General features: G+C 44.2%; 1 protein-coding gene and 1 non-coding gene across 6 annotated transcripts in view; both read left to right on the forward strand.

The window, feature by feature from the left end:
• LOC124037112 (rho family-interacting cell polarization regulator 1-like) overlaps positions 1 to 18,907 on the forward strand; it is a 91,709-nt gene that overhangs the window by 31,288 nt on the left and 41,514 nt on the right. For 4 of the 5 annotated variants that reach the window (XM_046351766.1, XM_046351774.1, XM_046351788.1 and 1 more), the window contains exons 1-7: positions 1,714 to 1,845; positions 10,756 to 10,879; positions 13,441 to 13,590; positions 13,838 to 13,916; positions 14,024 to 14,047; positions 14,235 to 14,288; positions 18,585 to 18,734. In XM_046351766.1, the coding sequence (XP_046207722.1) occupies positions 1,827 to 1,845; positions 10,756 to 10,879; positions 13,441 to 13,590; positions 13,838 to 13,916; positions 14,024 to 14,047; positions 14,235 to 14,288; positions 18,585 to 18,734 (600 nt within the window). In that variant the 5' untranslated portion in view covers positions 1,714 to 1,826. Of the gene's footprint in view, positions 1 to 1,713; positions 1,846 to 10,755; positions 10,880 to 13,440; positions 13,591 to 13,837; positions 13,917 to 14,023; positions 14,048 to 14,234; positions 14,289 to 18,584; positions 18,735 to 18,907 lie in introns of those variants that run through there. The other variant, XM_046351782.1, reaches the window with a different exon arrangement.
• LOC124048713 lies at positions 17,170 to 17,284 on the forward strand. The gene has a single exon (XR_006841277.1). It is a non-coding gene; the product is annotated as a U5 spliceosomal RNA (small nuclear RNA).

An 18,907-nucleotide genomic window follows, 5' to 3' on the forward strand; every position in this document is an offset into this window, starting at 1 on the left:
ACCGTGTGGGTGATGGAGTGATGCATTTGGATCTGGGGGATAGGGATGCACAATTAATAGAATTCTGATCGAAATCGCAATATTGACATGTGCAATATCCATATCACAAGAGTTTAATATCGCATGGAATACTTTGAACAGCCACTCAGCAGCGTATGTAATAAAAAAATAAAAAAGTTACTCAGTTTTTATCTCCTATTGCGGCTGCTTCCCACACTAAGTTTGCATGCTGTTCTGTTAGGTCAAATGCAGTCAAGATTGTTCCAAACAAGAATAACTCTACCTTCCACCTTTATTTATTTATTTCTATGCTTCCAACAGTTCAAGTGTTTTGATATATATCGTGAGTTAAATTGCAAATGTATTTGGTTTAAAAAAAATCGCAATACATTGTTATGCCTATATCGTGCAGCCCTAATGGCTGTCATTAAAGTTTTTAATCTGAGTGAACGCTGAATGTGCAGCAAGAGAAGCTTGGGCTGAAATAATAGCCAAATATGTTGTTTAAAGCTTCCTTCTCTCTGGAAATGTGTAGATAATACAGAGTACTGTGTGTCTCATGTTGAAGACATTAAAACCAGGTCTTTGCCTCCAGGAGAAGGGCAGTGGCCTGAGTTATTGGCGGAAAAGTCCAATTGAGGAACGCCATTTCATAAACCAGTCTGTTTTGTATTTGCAGATACCCATCTATTCTCACTCCACTTTCGTCAAAGACTGTGCTCTGCTGATTTGAGTCATTGTATTTTTTTGGCATGTTGCAACAGTTGACTAATAACTGTTATTCTGATGGCATACTGCTGACAGTGACTGATGTGCCTTTTAGGTTATTGTTACCATTACTTTCATTCCTCAGCGTAAAGTGCAGCCATATACCTAATCCGGTTAAGAACCTGAACTAGAGCTGTGTCACCTTCAGTGTGATCATAAGCTTCCAGTCAGGTTCTCAAGTCTCTTTTGCCTGTCCTGTCTTTCACAACACTATTCAAGGTGTGCTGTTGAGAATTAGAATTGGTCATCAAACAAGTTACTGATCACACAAGATTTAAGGAGTCTGTCATCTCTGGAATTTTTGTTGGACAACATGCAGTTCCACTTGATGTTTTTGTCTTGCAGAGTTCAAGTATGCAATCTTGTAAGATGGGGGAAGACCAGCTGTGTTTCTGAAGGAGATGTGAGCTTTAATTTCCTATTTGGTGCATCATGCTCTGGGGTGTCTGGGTATTTATTGTAAACCCTTTACAACATCGATAGACAGTCTGGCAGGCTAAGACAAGTAGGGATTTGTCAAGGATAAATGACTCAAGGCTGATAAGGATCACCTCATTGTGTTCTGTTATCACAGTCTTGAGTTGCGCGTATGAGTCAAGGAAAAATACTAAGGCCTGAGTTAAGTTTCAAGATGAACACTTTTCTTGGGGTCCCTTTTTAGTTGTCAATCGTTTACACAAAGCTATTTGGGGTACTATTTATGGTATATAATTGCAGTAGAGAACACAAATGTATAATTACATGTAATTTATGATTTGGAAACAATGTGCTGGTCTTGCTGGGAGAGGCAGGAAGAGTGTGATGTTAGCCAGGGAAGAATAGAGGAAGCCGGAGGAGGAGAGGGCTGCTGGGAGGGTGAACGCCTTCCCATTTCCTGGCAGCGCCTCTGCTCTGCGCTCCCCTTCTTCTGGGCCAGAGATTCTACTTCAGATGAGTAGATGTTGCTGGATCTCTGTTGTTGGATCGCTGTATGTGGATCTCTTTACTTGATTCGACCCAAGGAAACCTCTCCTGGTCTGGGTGGTCAACACTGAGGGGAAGCCACAACACTAGCAAAGATGTACAGTGGATATGGAGGTACCCCTTTTAACCAGCAGGGCTTGTAGACTTGATATAGTTCTATTGTGTTCTAGGGTACAATGGAGTTTTGAAGTGGTGGGATGTTAGTTTAGTCTGTAGTGTTACTCTAGTCTTGGAATGGTGGTGTTGGTAGACTGTAAGTGCGAGGTGATTTTGGTGTAGTTGCTTGTTTTGAAGTATTTCTCACAGTATCAGGCAATGGAGGCATGTTGTAAAATGTTACCTCGTGCTTAACCCATACCAATTTGTGTATACATATTTTTTTTCTGTTTTCCCATCGATTGTGGATGTTTAGTTTTTCTTGCTGTCTCTCTGTTCCCTCACCATCTCTCTCTGTTTGAGGCTGTATTCCACTTTTCCAGCTTTGCATAGTCCTGTTTGTCAGACTTGAAGTTTGATCTGCCTGGCACTGCCCTGAAAGCAGGGGGAAGAAACCCTTCTTCCATTCTTGTTCTTCCTGATAACAACTCAGGCTATACTATCTCAGTCTTAGACGGTCCCCAGTGTTGTTCTGTAGGTTTGTGGTCAAGGGGGGTGACTGTAGTTTTGTCGTAACTCCCAGGTGGTCTCCCACTGGATGTTTAAATTAACGTGGTTTAATTTGGTCTGTAGGGAGGAAACAAATGGGGTCTTTGAAGGTCGTCGGCCCCACAGATCTGTGTTAGGGGGGTTTGAGGTAGACCAGCTTTTTCGGGGGGCAGTGTGTCAACACCTGTGTTCATGCATGCAGTGCTGTGGCTGTCTGTGACTTACTAACATACCCTACGGTCGGTCCTTCAATATGTGGGTTATGCTTATGATTTGGTCACACTCTGGTCAGGTCCTGTTGTTGTGGAGATTTGAGGAACAGTATTTCAAACCTGTCCCTCATGGCCAGTGTTGTAAACATACCCATGGACTTTGAGACAATGGACAGTGACTAGGGGGCTTGACAGAAATCAGAGCACTGCGATGAGTCTGGTAAACGGTATTGAATTTGAATCATATCTGATCTCTTAATTCAGTGGAGGTGTTAGATAACTGTAGAACAGGAGTGGAGGACTGGTGAGGAGAATTGAGAAGGGGGTGGATGGAGAGGGGCTTTTTTGTAGGCTCTGGTTGGTTGAGGGAAGGGAAGGAAAGGGACACACGTGTTTAGGGACTTTCTCATAGAGAGCGGACACATGACTCCTTGCCGGGGGCCATTAGGATCAGGAACCAACCTGCTGATCATTTCCTGGATCTGTCGAGGGAGGGAGCACCAAGCCGTCTCTCATAAACCCAATAATTTCAATAAAAACATTGACTCATTTAGTTTCCTCTAGCTTGTTTTGATTTCCTTTTTTTTCTTATATAAGCTCACCAAAAGGTTGGTGGTTAGAGAGATGATGCTTAGCCCTACTGCTTGGAAATTTGATAATTTATTTAAGCAATAAGACCCGTGGGGGTGTGGTATTACATTTACATTTACATTTAAGTCATTTAGCAGACGCTCTTATCCAGAGCGACTTACAAATTGGAATATGGCTAATATACTGCGGCTAAGGGCTGTTCTAATGCACGACTCAATGTGGAGTGCTAGGATACAGGTCTTAGCTGTGGTATATTGGTCATGTATCACAAACCCCCGAGGTGCCTTTTTGCTATTATAAACTGGTTACCAATGTAATTAGAGCAGTAAAAATAAAGGTTTTGTCATACCTATGGTATACGGTCTGATATACCACAGCTTTCAGCCAATCAGCATTCAGGGCTCTCACCATCCACTCAGTGTGTGTTATAGGGTTCCAGTTTTATTTCCCATAATCCAGAGCTTTAATGGTTATGTAAGGTCAGTAAAGGATGTTTAAACTGCACGTGGGGTTACTGGGTGACCCAGAAATGTCTACTTGCTGTGTTTTGTGGTGCTAAGTGCCTCTCTACTCTTGTACTTGTGTTTTTAAAAATCTTGTTGAACCATTTTGTCTGTCCCCAGTGTTGTTTTTTGAGCCGGCTAGCCCTTCCCCTGTCCCTCAGCCCAGTATTGTATTAGGGAACTGGTATGCCCTACCGCCCCTTCACCCTACCCCCACTGCTGATCATTCCTGGGACCCTGGCCCAGTCCTGTGACCCTCTGTTCTGAGTGGTCCACTGTGCCTGTGTTTTTCAGGGCCTGTCTGCCCCAGGGGACAGTAGACCCTGCGTATCTCTGCTGTGTTTGGAATATTAGAGGGAGACCGGCTGGTTGATAGGGGGTGAAGCCTGTATCTGAGGCCATGTCCATTCCCCATTGGCTGTCCCTTGGCCATGTCAATAGTGCTTTTGTTACTCCAGCTGCACCTCTCTCTGTGGCTGATCACAAAACAGACGGTGTGTTTTCTAACACACTCATTCACAGACTCAACACAATACAGAGACCACATAAACAACTCCCTTGCTTATAAACACCCAAGAGACTCCTTTGACCTGCAGGTGTGATATACACATTAAGATGAGAAGGGTGACGCTTTGATGTGCATCATGATGCTGAGGGTGGATCAGAGTGGGTATGATGGAGTGGATGGCCCCTGTGTGCTTTTTTTTCTCCCCCTTCTAGAACTGTTCAGGAACGGGGCCAAGCAGCAGAACAATGGGTGTAACCACATGTCTATGGGCTTCACACCCTGTCCAGCAACACCACACTCATCATGGGGCCCGATGGAAGCCTGTAGTTATGTGGCGTACGACTCTCCTGGTTTTATGTTTGTTACGCTCAATAATCAAATCAAATCCAATCCATTTTTATTTGTCACATACACATGGTTAGCAGATGTTCAATGCGAGTGTAGCGAAATGCTTGTGCTTCTAGTTCCGACAATGCAGTGATAACCAACGAGTAATCTAACTAACAATTCCAAAACTACTGTCTTATACACAGTGTAAGGGGATAAGGAACATGTACATAAGGATATATGAATGAGTGATGGTACAGAGCAGCATACAGTAGATGGTATCGAGTACAGTATATACATATGAGATGAGTGTGTAGACTAAACAAAGTGGCATAGTTAAAGTGGCTAGTGATACATGTGTTACATAAGGATGCAGTCGATGATGTAGAGTACAGTATATACATATGCATATGAGATGAATAATGTAGGGTAAGTAACATTATATAAGGTAGCATTGTTTAAAGTGGCTAGTGATATATTTACATCATTTCCCATCAATTCCCATTATTAAAATGGCTGGAGTTGGGTCAGTGTCAATGACAGTGTGTTGGCAGCAGCCACTCAATGTTAGTGGTGGCTGTTTAACAGTCTGATGGCCTTGAGATAGAAGCTGTTTTTCAGTCTCTCGGTCCCAGCTTTGATGCACCTGTACTGACCTCGCCTTCTGGATGATAGCGGGGTGAACAGGCAGTGGTTCGGGTGGTTGATGTCCTTGATGATCTTTATGGCCTTCCTGTAACAACGGGTGGTGTAGGTGTCCTGGAGGGCAGGTAGTTTGCCCCCGGTGATGTGTTGTGCAGTCCTCACTACCCTCTGGAGAGCCTTACGGTTGAGGGCGGAGCAGTTGCCGTACCAGGCGGTGATACAGCCCGCCAGGATGCTCTCGATTGTGCATCTGTAGAAGTTTGAGTGCTTTTGGTGACAAGCCGAATTTCTTCAGCCTCCTGAGGTTGAATAGGCGCTGCTGCGCCTTCACGACGCTGTCAGTGTGAGTGGACCAATTCAGTTTGTCTGTGATGTGTATGCCGAGGAACTTAAAACTAGCTACCCTCTCCACTACTGTTCCATCGATGTGGATAGGGGGGTGTTCCCTCTGCTGTTTCCTGAAGTCCACAATCATCTCCTTAGTTTTGTTGAAGTGGAGTGTGAGGTTATTTTCCTGACACCACACTCCGAGGGCCCTCACCTCCTCCCTGTAGGCAGTCTCGTCGTTGTTGGTAATCAAGCCTACCACTGTTGTGTCGTCCGCAAACTTGATGATTGAGTAGGAGGCGTGCGTGGCCACGCAGTCGTGGGTGAACAGGGAGTACAGGAGAGGGCTCAGAACGCACCCTTGTGGGGCCCCCGTGTTGAGGATCAGCGGGGAGGAGATGTTGTTGCCTACCCTCACCACCTGGGGGCGGCCCGTCAGGAAGTCCAGTACCCAGTTGCACAGGGCGGGGTCGAGACCCAGGGTCTCGAGCTTGATGACGAGCTTGGAGGGTATTTATGGTGTTGAATGCCGAGCTGTAGTCGATGAACAGCATTCTCACATAGGTATTCCTCTTGTCCAGGTGGGTTAGGGCAGTGTGCAGTGTGGTTGAGATTGCATCGTCTGTGGACCTATTTGGGCGGTAAGCAAATTGGAGTGGGTCTAGGGTGTCAGGTAGGGTGGAGGTGATATGGTCCTTGACTAGTCTCTCAAAGCACTTCATGATGACGGAAGTGAGTGCTACGGGGCGGTAGTCGTTTAGCTCAGTTACCTTAGCTTTCTTGGGAACAGGAACAATGGTGGCCCTCTTGAAGCATGTGGGAACAGCAGACTGGTATAGGGATTGATTGAATATGTCCGTAAACACACCGGCCAGCTGGTCTGCGCATGCTCTGAGGGCGCGGCTGGGGATGCCGTCTGGGTGAAGGAGAGACCGCATGTTTCCGTTGAAGGCCATGTCAGTGGCACTGTATTGTCCTCAAAGCGGGCAAAAAAGTTATTTAGTCTGCCTGGGAGCAAGACATCCTGGTCCGTGACTGGGCTGGATTTCATCTTGTAGTCCGTGATTGACTGTAGACCCTGCCACATGCCTCTTGTGTCTGAGCCATTGAATTGAGATTCCACTTTGTCTCTGTACTGACGCTTAGCTTGTTTAATAGCCTTGCGGAGGGAATAGCTGCACTGTTTGTATTCAGTCATGTTGCCAGACACCTTGCCCTGATTAAAAGCAGTGGTTCGCGCTTTCAGTTTCACGCGAATGCTGCCATCAATCCACGGTTTCTGGTTAGGGAATGTTTTTATCGTTGCTATGGGAACGACATCTTCGACGCACGTTCTAATGAACTCACACACCGAATCAGCGTATTCGTCAATATTCCCATCTGACGCAATACGAAACATGTCCCAGTCCACGTGATGGAAGCAGTCTTGGAGTGTAGAGTCAGCTTGGTCTGACCAGCGTTGGACAGACCTCAGCGTGGGAGCCTCTTGTTTTAATTTCTGCCTGTAGGCAGGGATCAGCAAAATGGAGTCGTGGTCAGCTTTTCCGAAAGGGGGGCGGGGCAGGGCCTTATATGCGTCGCGGAAGTTAGAGTAACAATGATCCAAGGTTTTACCACCGCTGGTTGCGCAATCGATATGCTGATAAAATTTAGGGAGTCTTGTTTTCAGATTGGCTTTGTTAAAATCCCCAGCTACAATGAATGCAGCCTCCGGATAAATGTTTTCCAGTTTGCAAAGAGTTAAATAAAGTTCGTTCAGAGCCATCGATGTGTCTGCTTGGGGGGGGATATATAGGGCTGTGATTATTATCGAAGAGAATTCTCTTGGAAGATAATGCGGTCTACATTTGATTGTGAGGAATTCTAAATCAGGTGAACAGAAGGATTTGAGTTCCTGTATGTTTCCTTCATCACACCATGTCCCGTTAGTCATGAGGCATACGCCCCCGCCACTCTTCTTACCAGAGAGATGTTTGTTTCTGTCGGCGCGATGCGTGGAGAAACCCGTTGGCTGCACCGCCCTGGATAGCGTCTTCCCAGTAAGCCATGTTTCCGTAAAGCAGAGAACGTTGCAGTCTCTGATGTCCCTCTGGAATGCCACCCTTGCTCGGATTTCATCAACCTTGTTGTCGAGAGACTGGACATTGGCAAGAAGAATACTGGGAAGTGGTGCGCGATGTGCCCTTTTTCGGAGTCTGACCAGAACACCGCCGCGTTTCCCTCTTTTTCAGAGTCGTTTCCTTGGGTCGCTGCATGCGATCCATTCCGTTGTCCTGTTTGTAAGGCAGAACACAGGATCCGCGTCGCGGAAAACATATTCTTGTAAGTCGCTCTGGATAAGAGCGTCTGCTAAATGACTTAAATGTAAATGTAAATGTACTGATGGTGAGTTGACGCTGATCTTATATTCAGTAGTTCTTCTCGACTGTATGTAATGAAACCTAAGATGACCTGGGGTACTAATGTAAGAAATAACACGTAAAAAAAAAAACTGCATAGTTTCCTAGGAACGCGAAGCGAGGCGGCCATCTCAGTCGGCGCCGGAAGTACCAGACGCAGTCTGGTACTTCCCATCGTGTGATCACCCTGTTTATTCCCAGGCTGACCTAACCTCTTCTGGGACGGGTAGGAATCAGGCAGGACGGGCTGGGTGTATTGTTGGGATGGTTGACTCTGTGCACTGCGTGTGGGTGGCAGTGCAGCAAGGTATTCATCCAAGGCTGAGTGAAGAAAGGATCATGTGTCGCTTACCTGTGTCCTGTTTACTACGTGATGCCCATGATGAGAATGATCCTCTTGAAGATGTGCGTGTGCAGTAAGTGCCGTGTACTACCAGCTGCAAAGGTGTATACTTAAATATGTTTTGGCACAGTATATGATTTGTGTGTAAAGAAATACTAGTGGTTCCTCAAATGTACTCTATATGGCACAGAAACGATCATATGCCAAATATAATGACCAGTTTATGGTGAAGAGGTGCAACTATGTATTAGTCTGTCCATCTCTCACGCTCCATGATCCCCTTTTTGCATTTTATTTAGCTTGTTTTGCCTCTTTCGGTCTCTGTCTGTATTGAAGGAAAAGAAAATGGGTTCAGTCAATATTCCAGGCAGAGAGCTTTATCTCAGTCTGTTCTAGAGGTTTGTTTTCCTCAACCATCTTCCTTTTTAGAGTTTCCGACTTCAGACTTCCTGTAGAATGTCACCATTTCCTCTGCCTTGGGTTTGGCAGCTGGGTGTCTCTGGGTTTGTTTGTGAGTCTGAGCTGTTTGCAGTAGTACAGTTGACTGATTGTAAAAGGCCTCTAATTGACTTATTAGGGAAATCATCTTACCAGGGATCAGTATGTGATTAAATATACATTTTTCACCAGGCAGACTAGCTTTTAACTTTACCGACATCTTCCATGTGAAAATCACTGAATTGAGTGAAATATACATTTTACATATGATATTTACTGTAGTTCTGTTTCGAGCTGTAGGACCTCTCCCTCGTCTCTCTATAGGTTTCACACTCGCAGCCCCTTCTCCTTGGCTGGGTTTTGCTGAGTGAGATGGACGTAGATGAAATGCTACTGTAGGGAATGAGTGTTGGGCTATGGGGACTCAATTGGCTGTAGTGAATTGTATTGAGCGTAGCTGGTCAGCTCAGTTCTGTGTTTTATGACGTGAGGCATTTGTAGCTGTGACTGCTGTTTCCTGTCTACCACAAGTTCAATATAAACCTTGACCTCCTTCCTAAGGGCCTGAATGCATCTCTGTATCTAAGGAACTCATATTACTGCTCCTGACCAAACAAGACAACACCGATCAAACTAACAGGGCTTGACAAAACCACAATGCTCAGTAGAACTGTGGTTACCATTGACAATAATAATTACACTTCCTCCTGGGGAGAACAGTTCAAATGTATATTTGATTTGTGTGTAATAGGACTGAGTTTGTGTATTGAAGCTAAAATCTTTGTGCTTTGAGGTTGCCTCACCTGATAGAGGTAGAGCACAGAGATAGTGGGTAGGCAGCAGTAATGTGTTTGCAGTCTGCACTGTGTCTCTGTTAGCCCTTGATCTTCACTGGTCTTTTGTTTCCAGTGTGGAAATGGTGACACACAGTACCCTCGCTGCTTGACCTTGCACCACAGGAAGAGCGAGGGAATATGGAGGCATACAGAGGATGCAGGAGTAGATGGGGGGGGGGGGGGAGAAGCCTAAAATACAGAAATAGTCCGACTGCCTTTTGACATGTAACATTTTGAGTTGCTGAATGCTTTATGGCAGATGCATTATAACAAATTATGGCTTGTTGAAAGTTGGAAAACCAAATGAATGTTGACATGTCAGAACATTTGAACCTGTAGATTTGCCACACCTTAAAACTAACTGATCTGTCAGATAATTAGACAACTTGCTGGTGCTTTTAAACCAAAAACAACAAACTATCTGCATATCACTGTTCATGCAAAAGAGATACAGATAAACATCTCTCCAAGGCACGAGATTAAATGTTTTCTTACATAATCTCTCCAAGAGCTCTCAGGGCAGCATTTACATTGTATAATAAGATGCTTTGATGTGAAGAACTGGTATTTGTCCCAGGTGTGTTGTCACGACTCCTACCGAAGGTGGCTCCCCTTCCTGATGGGGTGGCGGTTGTCGTCACCGGCCTACTAGCTGCCACTGATCCCTTTCTGTTTATTAGTTGCACCTGTGTTTAGTTTAGGCTAATTGGTTGGGCTTTATTTACCAGCCGGCCCGCCTGCTGGTTGTGCGGGATTATTTCAGTGTACGCGTGTACACGGCTATAGTTCACGGTTGTCTGTGTGTTCGTATTTTGCTGGACTGTTTAAGTTCCCTGTGTTTGGGGCATTTGTTTGGGTTGGCGTCTGTTCACCGTTGTGGTGCATTAAAAGTAGCGCTACCCTGAACTCTGCTTCCTGCGCCTGACTTCTTCCTCCACTACACCCCGGGCGTTACAAGTGTGGAGCCCCTGCAGCTTATTAGGGAACACAGTTTGAAAAATGTCCATCTTGATTCATAAGGATGAAGTGCATAGACCTATCAAGATTTCAAGAAATGTGTATTTGAGAATAAACTCATGGCATAATTGAGTTCCTGTGAAAGAACAATGGAAGCCGGATTCAATTGTAAAGAAAATTCTGCTCTGCTCATTTTGATGTTTTCCTGCAGTGCCTGAGGACAAATTCCAAACTGGCCCCATTTTGTCTGTCACTGTGTAACTTCTAAAGCCTTCCCTCTCTTGTCTCTGCAGGGAGTCCCTCCAGAGCTGTGTCCTCAATGTCCCTTTCCATGCGCTCGTCGCGCCGAGTCCTTTCCAGATCCATCACTAGGAGCCAGTCCTTTGCTGGGGTCAACTCCTACGATAAGCCCTACAGGTGAGGACACTCCCTCTGAGGTCTAATGTACATTACTGTTAAAAAGCATTCGGAAAGTATTCAGACCCCTTGAATTTTTCCACATTTTGTTAAGTTACAGCCTTATTAACAGTAATGTAACAGTAATTATTTTTCCTCATCAATCTACACACACTACCCCATAATGACGAAGCAAAAAACACAAATAATATATTTACATACGTTTTCAGACCCTTTGAAGCACCTTTGGCAGCGATTACAGCCTTGAGTCGTCTTGGGTATGACACTACAAGCTTGGCACACCTGTATTTGGGAAGTTTCTCCCATTCTTCTCTACAGAGCCTCTCAAGCTCTGTCAGTTTGGATGGGGAGTGTCGCTGCACAGCTATTTTCAGGTCTCTCCAACGATGTTAGTTCGGGTTCAAGTCCGGGCTCTGGCTGGGCCACTCAAGGACATTTAGACACTTGTCCCGAAGCCACCCCTGCGTTGTCTTGGCTGTGTGCTTAGGGTCGGTGGATGGTGAACCTTCGCCCCAGTCTGAGGTCCAGAGCGCTCTGGAGCAGGTTTTCATCAAGGATGTCTCTATACTTTTCTCTGTTCATCTTTCCCTCGATCATGACTAGTCTCCCAGTCCCTGCTGCTGAAAAACATCCCCACAACATGATGCTGCTGCCACCACCATGCTTCATCGTAGGGATGTTGCCAGATTTCCTGCAGACGTGCCACTTGGCATTCAGGCCAAATAGTTCAATCTTGCCAGCTCTAGGAAGAGTATTGGTGGTTCCAAACTTCTTCCATTTAAGAATGATGGAGGCCACTGTGTTCATGTGGGCCTTAAATGCTGCAGATAATTTTTGTACCCTTCCTCAGATCTGTGTCTTGGTTTTTGTTCTGACATGCACAATCAACTGTGGGACCTTTTTTTTATATAGACAGGTGTGTGTCTTTCCAAATCATGTCCAATCAATTCAATTTACAACAGGTGGACTCCAAGTTGTAGAAACATCTCAAGGATGATCAATGGAAACAGGATGCACCTGAGCTCAATTTCGAGTCTCATAGCAAAGGTTCTGAATATTTATGTAAATAAGGGATTTCTGTTTTTTATTTGTAATAAATTTGCACACACAAAAAAAATCATCTTTCCCCCCTGTCATTATGGGGTATTGTGTGTAGATTGAGGAAAAAAATGTATTAAATCCATTTTAGAATAAGTCTAACGTAACAAAATGTCAAAAAATAGAAGGGGTCTGAATACTTTCTGAATTCTGTCTGTGTGTGTGTGTGTGTGTGTGTGTGTACAGTGGGGCAAAACGTATTTAGTCAGCTACCAATTGTGCAAATTCTCCCACTTAAAAAGATGAGGCCTGTAATTTTCATCACCATCATCACTTCAACTATGACAAACAAAATGAGAAAAGAAATCCAGACAATCACATTGTAGGATTTTTAATGAATTTATTTGCAAATTATGGTGGACAATAAGTATTTGGTCAATAACAAAAGTTTCTCAATACTTTGTTATAAAAAATATATATATATATATATATATATATATATATTATAAATATATTTATAATATATGTATTTATATATTTTATATAACATTACATTACACACGGAGTATACAAAACATTGAGAGCATTTGCTCTTTCCATGACAAATCATATTTTATTCGTCACATGCACATATTTAGCAGATGTTATTGTGGGTGTAGCAAAATCATAGCTCCAACAGTGTAGTAGTATCGAACAAGCAAAGCTTTGGTCTATCCAAAGGGATTTTCTTTATTCCCTGTCAGGTAGAATGGAGGGAAATCAAGGGCACTAGTTATTTATTAATGAAGAGAAGAAACCAGGTCAGAATATGAAAGGGGGAACAGAGAGGAGAATGGAGTGGGTATGCTTGAGTAACATGCGCATGAGTTCGTGTTAGAGACCGAGAGCCTCAGGAGATGGAGGAAAAGGAAATTAAGCCGTCTCTAGAAGTTAGAATTTAGCTGAAAAAATCTAAATATGAATTATGCTGTCCACAGTTGTAAGGAATGCATTAACATGAAGCAGTAGTTATGATTCACTTCATGGTTATTAGTTATGCCTGGATGAGGGAGTGAAAGGTGTGTTGAGTCTTATAAGATATCTTTTGTGAGTTTTTTTCAAAGATGAAGAGATTATGAGCAGGCTAGACAGACTAATGCATTTCTCTTCCGTAGCCCATTGACTGGCCTGTCATCTGTGAAAGAGGAGTCTTGACTCACATTGATTACCTGTTGGATTTTATAAAGTGTAACTTATTATTTTAACTCAGAATGTTATCATTACCCCTGACTGTGCAAATCTTTTCTTAACACAAGTTGCAATAAAATATGCCTTGGAAGGGTGTGTTGGAGATGGGATACTCCATCAGTGTCCTTGCTAGTGAGGAGACATCAACATGTCTTTGGCCTGTTCTGTATGAATGAGACTTATCTCCATGTCATGTTTAAATAACATTGATTCCATTAATTCACCAACAGTCAGTGATTGCAGTGCTGCATTTTCAGTCTTGCCATTAGTAAAAAGTATTGTGTTTTATGTTTTAGAAACCTATCAGCGTTCAGCACCCTGGGGGTCACCAGGAAGCCCTCCAGAGTCAGCAGGATGTTCACCCTCTCTGCTAAATCACCACCGCCCAAGGTGCCCCAGCCTGAGAGGCTAGACGAAGTCTATGAGGCTCTGAAGAGAGGCCTGCAGTGAGCGCGCACACACACACACACACACACACACACACACACACACACACACACACACACACACACACACACACACACACACACACACACACACACACACACACACACACACACACACACACACACACACACACACACACACACACACACACACACACACACACACAAAAGCACTTTTTCACAATACGTTACTGTCATGCATGCCTGCTCAGACATACAGGAAATTGACATGCCATGTACGTCTCAGGTCTTACCTGCAGGTGCACCAGATGGAGCTGGACAGCCTGAGCCAACAGATGAGGGAGTCCAAGAGGAACTCTCGCCTGGTAGGTACCACCAGGGCTTGAATCTGCCTTAAAATGGTGTATGCTCACTTGATCTGGCAATGGATTTTTACTGGACAGTATAATAATGTGATCTTGTTCCTCTTCAGGGGTTTCTCTATGAGCTGGATAAGGTGAGTTTGACCCTGTCTTTTATTTTTCACCCACTCCATTGCACAGTAGCACACAGTAATCATATTAGATTTCACCAAAACAATCCGACAGCTATCCATTGGTCCCAAATTACATTCTATCCATTTATTTTACTTTGAGAATGAAGGTTAGCATAATTTTGAGTCCTTCTTGTGTTTCTTACAACAGCAAGTAAAAGTGAATGAGAGGTTCATGCGACGGCTTGAGTTCCATCTAAGCAAGGTGAGTCGTGTGTGTGTGTGTGTGTGTGTGTGTGAGAGAAAGAATGGGGAAACCATAGTGTGACTGGTAAATAAACTATGTGCTTGTAGAAGTTATTTTTCATGGGTGTGTCAGATAGGAATAGATGTGAAAAGGTGTGTTACAGTGTGTAGCTTACATAACTTTATGTGAAATGAAACAAGTAATGTTAGGTTTTCATTTGATTACAACTGACCACTCAGAGTATGTCTGTAGCCACCCACACACTACAGCAGGCCTAGCAGACAGACAGGGCCTCTAACAGTGATTATGTGGGTGAGTACCTGACAGGTTGCAGTCCAGGGGTAAGGTCCAGCAGCTTTTGGCTTACCGTAATTGCTGGACTATTAAGCGTACCTGAATATAAACCGCACCCACTTAATTATTTAAAAAATATGTATTTTGTACATAAATAAGCCGCACATGTCTATAAGCCGCAGGTGCCTACCGGTACATTGAAACAAATTAACTTTACACAGCCTTTAAACGAAACACGGCTTGTAACAAAAATAAATAGGCTTTAACGAAACACTGCTTGTAACAAAAATAAACAGTAGCCTACCAAGGAAGTCATTGGTCACCATCTTCCTCCTCCTGTGCACTGAAACCACTGAAGTCATCTCCTTCAGTGTCGGAGTTGAATAGCCTCAGAATTGCTTCATCCGATGTTGGCTCGTTTTCATTGTCGCTCTCGTCACTTTCATCCGGAGGCAAATACCCCGCTGAGCTCATGCTGCCCCTTCAACACGCAGCAGTCCAGCCTTTCGAAACCCGTTGATGATAGTGGATTTTTTGACAATGCTCCACGCTGTCAGGACCCACTGGCAGACTTGACCATAAGTTGCTCTTCGCATGCGGCCCGTTTTAGTGAAGGATTTCTGCCCACTTGTCATCCAAGCCTCCCACTGAACAAGGAGCGCCACCTTAAATGCACGATTTACACTGATGTCGAGTGGCTGCAAATACTTTGGGCCATCTGCTTTTCTTCCCTCTGAGAGGTTTGTTGTCTTTTTGCACTGAGTCAGTTCCTCACGCTGCTGTTTACAAAGTCTTATAATCGACTCATTAAGGCCAAGCTCCCATGCAGCAGCTCTATTTCCTTTTCCAACAGCCAGATCGATCGCCTTCAACTTTAAAGCTGCATCATATGCATTTCTCCGTGTCTTTGCCATGAGGGTGACAATTAAATCAAATCAAATCAAATCAAATTTATTTATATAGCCCTTCGTACATCAGCTGATATCTCAAAGTGCTGTACAGAAACCCAGCCTAAAACCCCAAACAGCAAACAATGCAGGTGTAAAAGCACGGTGGCTAGGAAAAACTCCCTAGAAAGGCCAAAACCTAGGAAGAAACCTAGAGAGGAACCGGGCTATGTGGGGTGGCCAGTCCTCTTCTGGCTGTGCCGGGTAGAGATTATAACAGAACATGACCAAGATGTTCAAATGTTCATAAATGACCAGCATGGTCAAATAATAATAAGGCAGAACAGTTGAAACTGGAGCAGCAGCACAGTCAGATGGACTGGGGACAGCAAGGAGCCATCATGTCAGGTAGTCCTGGGGCACGGTCCTAGGGCTCAGGTCCTCCGAGAGAGAGAAAGAAAGAGAGAATTAGAGAGAGCATATGTGGGGTGGCCAGTCCTCTTCTGGCTGTGCCAGGTGGAGATTATAACAGAACGTGGCCAAGATGTTCAAATGTTCATAAATGACCAGCATGGTTGAATAATAGTAAGGCAGAACAGTTGAAACTGGAGCCGCGAGGTTCAAGGTGTGGGAATAAAGTAGCGGCTTATAGTCCGGAAATTACGGTAGTCACTGTACTTATGAGTGAGTGCTGCTTTCTAGTTTTCAAAACCAGCCCTGTTTGCATTGGTGCAACTGAGCTTCATCACACATGCACACACAGTATGGCTGGGTGTGGTTAACTGGCAGGGGGTGGCCTCAGGCTAATCTCACATTCCTAGATTGTTTTCTGAGCGTTTTAACCCTCCTGAGAGAGCAGGACACTGGCAAGGCTGCTAACCCGACACAGCTGCCGCAGCACAGGAACACCTCCATCTTCTTCCTCCTTATTTTCTTCCTCCTACCTGTTTGATGTTTGACTAGTTTGTGTTTTACAAGCGGGGTTTGCCTTTGGGAGTCTGATCTCCTAGCAGTCAAATGTCTCAGCCCATCACCTGGATAAGGAGAGCAGCGGTTTTTAAAAATATATTTATTTGAACGTAAACTTAACCAGTTGTTGACCTGCCCTTCCTCTTCCTGGCGACTGAGTTAGGCTGATTGCCCCTCCAGAAGGAAACGCCATTGATTAGTTTTTATTCTGAAGGTTCCTTGAGTGGTCTGTCGCCGTTATAATCATTGGCCAGTACAGAGAATTAAGTAAAACCACAAGTCCAATTCCCTTTCTCCATCCATGGCTAATTTAAGAAAGGGGCTATTTTAGCTTGTTAGCCACCGGAGGACAACAACACAACAAGATGCAACAATTCAAGTTGATTCTGTCATTGACGTATGCTCTCAATGCGATTTGATAGGAGTGACTCAACTGGCGTCCCTTGACACTTCTTTGGTGCGCCAGGATTTGGTTTCTTCCCCCACTGCACCCAGTCAGTTACGCAGGGGAGCACTTCTGCTTTAATCATCACATCAATGGAGAAGAATTTAGGGAATGGGAAAACCCAACCCTGCTGGGTGTCTGCAGTCATATCTTGTTAAATATGGGAATTTTCCATATTCACCTACAGTGCATTCGTAAAGTATTCAGACCCTTTGACTTTTTCCACATTTTGTAACGTTACAGCCTTATTCTAAAATGTGTGAAATTATTTTTTCCTCATCAATCTACACACAATACCCCATAATGACTCTGGTTTCTCTTCATTATGCACAAGCCTTTTGCCTTTTACTAAAGACTTCCAGGGAGAGGAACACTGATTAGTTCAAAGAAAAATATGTTAGAGAAAAAGCAGATCCACACCACATTGGGTGAGGCGGGTTGCAGGAGAGTATTTTGAAGTAAGGGTTTAGAAAAATAGATATACATGGGACACGACAAGACGAAGGACAAATGCGTCTGACTGCTACGCCATCATGTTAATGAGAGGATAGTCTTCAAACCAACATGTTGAGACCGTGTTCAGAGAGGGTCATCAGGAAGGCAGGTATAGAGTACTGTTGTACGTCAGGTGCACTACAGGCCTCTGTGATCATCACCAAATGGAGGGAATGTGACCGTAGAATATAAAAGATGGCGATGCACCCTCTCACTCACTCATAAAACATTTCCCAAGGAGTCTACTCTACTCTAGTGAATGGAGCTCTCATGGTGTTTGTTTACTAATTCATTCAGGCTGGCGGGTTGGCAGCAGCTCAGTGGATCCACATAGTGTGGGCCTGACATGCTGGGTCACTCACTTTGGTGAATCAGGGTGTCTGAAAGTGGGGAGACAGTGGGCATCTTTTAGTGAATGAGGCACCGAGCTGAAAGCGATGTGCACTGATTCAGAAAACCAGCACAATGTCAAAACACACAATACCACATTTCTCTTGTGACCTGAAAATAATGTGTGATGTTTTTGACAAGGTGAATGCATGTTTAATCTGAGAGTCTGCTACAATGTTATTTGATGGGACATGCAGACAGTGTTTTGTTTTTGTGTTTGGTGGTTGTACTGTATCGTTGAGATTGTCAGCATTTGTCACAGGGAGTGAGTATGAATGTGTGTATTATTGTATTGTCTAAGTGCTTTAACTGTTTCCTGTCTCCCGTAACAGCTTACAGTTCAATAGCTGGCTCCCCAAATCTGCTGGCGGATCAATAAAATGTTGATATATATATACAGTACATATGAGATGCGTGAGGAAGTCGTAGAGCAATAAGGTGGCCAACAGGACGCATAGTTTCTAACTTATGTTTATATTTGTGTTTGTGAGGCCAGTGGAATGTCCCCATCTGGACTTCCACTGCATTGCAGTTGCGTCTTCATTTTACAGACACACTTTTTTCAGAGGTCGTGAAATTGTCAAGAACCAAGGGAAGGATTATGGTGCAATTACATGCATAAGGGTTCCATTATGATGGAAATGGACCGTAGAACTAAATGGATTACTATTATTGAAAATGATTTATGAAGAGAGGTTTAGGGTGTATTCTTGAATGGTTGGTGAATAAAATAAACAACAAAACTATAATATACAGTGGATATACAGTAATTGTATAACCACTGTAAGGGACAAATTAAATGAACCATGCATAACTGTGTTTTGTCCTCCTCAGGTTGACGAGCTGTATGAGGCCTACTGTATGCAGCGCCGGCTGAGGGATGGTGCCAATAAAATGGTGAAGGCCTACACAGACTCCCAGGGCAGCCGCGAGGCCAGAGAGAGCCTGTCTGAGGCCAACAAGGGCTACAAAGAGTACACAGAGGTGAGGGGTGTGATAGAGGACTGTGGTGGAAGGATGGAAGGAAGGAATGGGGAACAGGGTAAGATGGGCAGGGAGCTGTGGATAGTCAGTGTCCTAAAATGGATTTCAAAGACTGCAGGGTAACCTGACTAAGAATAGGTGTTCTGATATTAGTACTATGTTTGTAGTTTTGA

This window comes from Oncorhynchus gorbuscha, linkage group LG01, assembly GCF_021184085.1.
Source record: "Oncorhynchus gorbuscha isolate QuinsamMale2020 ecotype Even-year linkage group LG01, OgorEven_v1.0, whole genome shotgun sequence".
In the NCBI taxonomy this organism is placed as follows: Eukaryota; Metazoa; Chordata; class Actinopteri; order Salmoniformes; family Salmonidae; genus Oncorhynchus; species Oncorhynchus gorbuscha.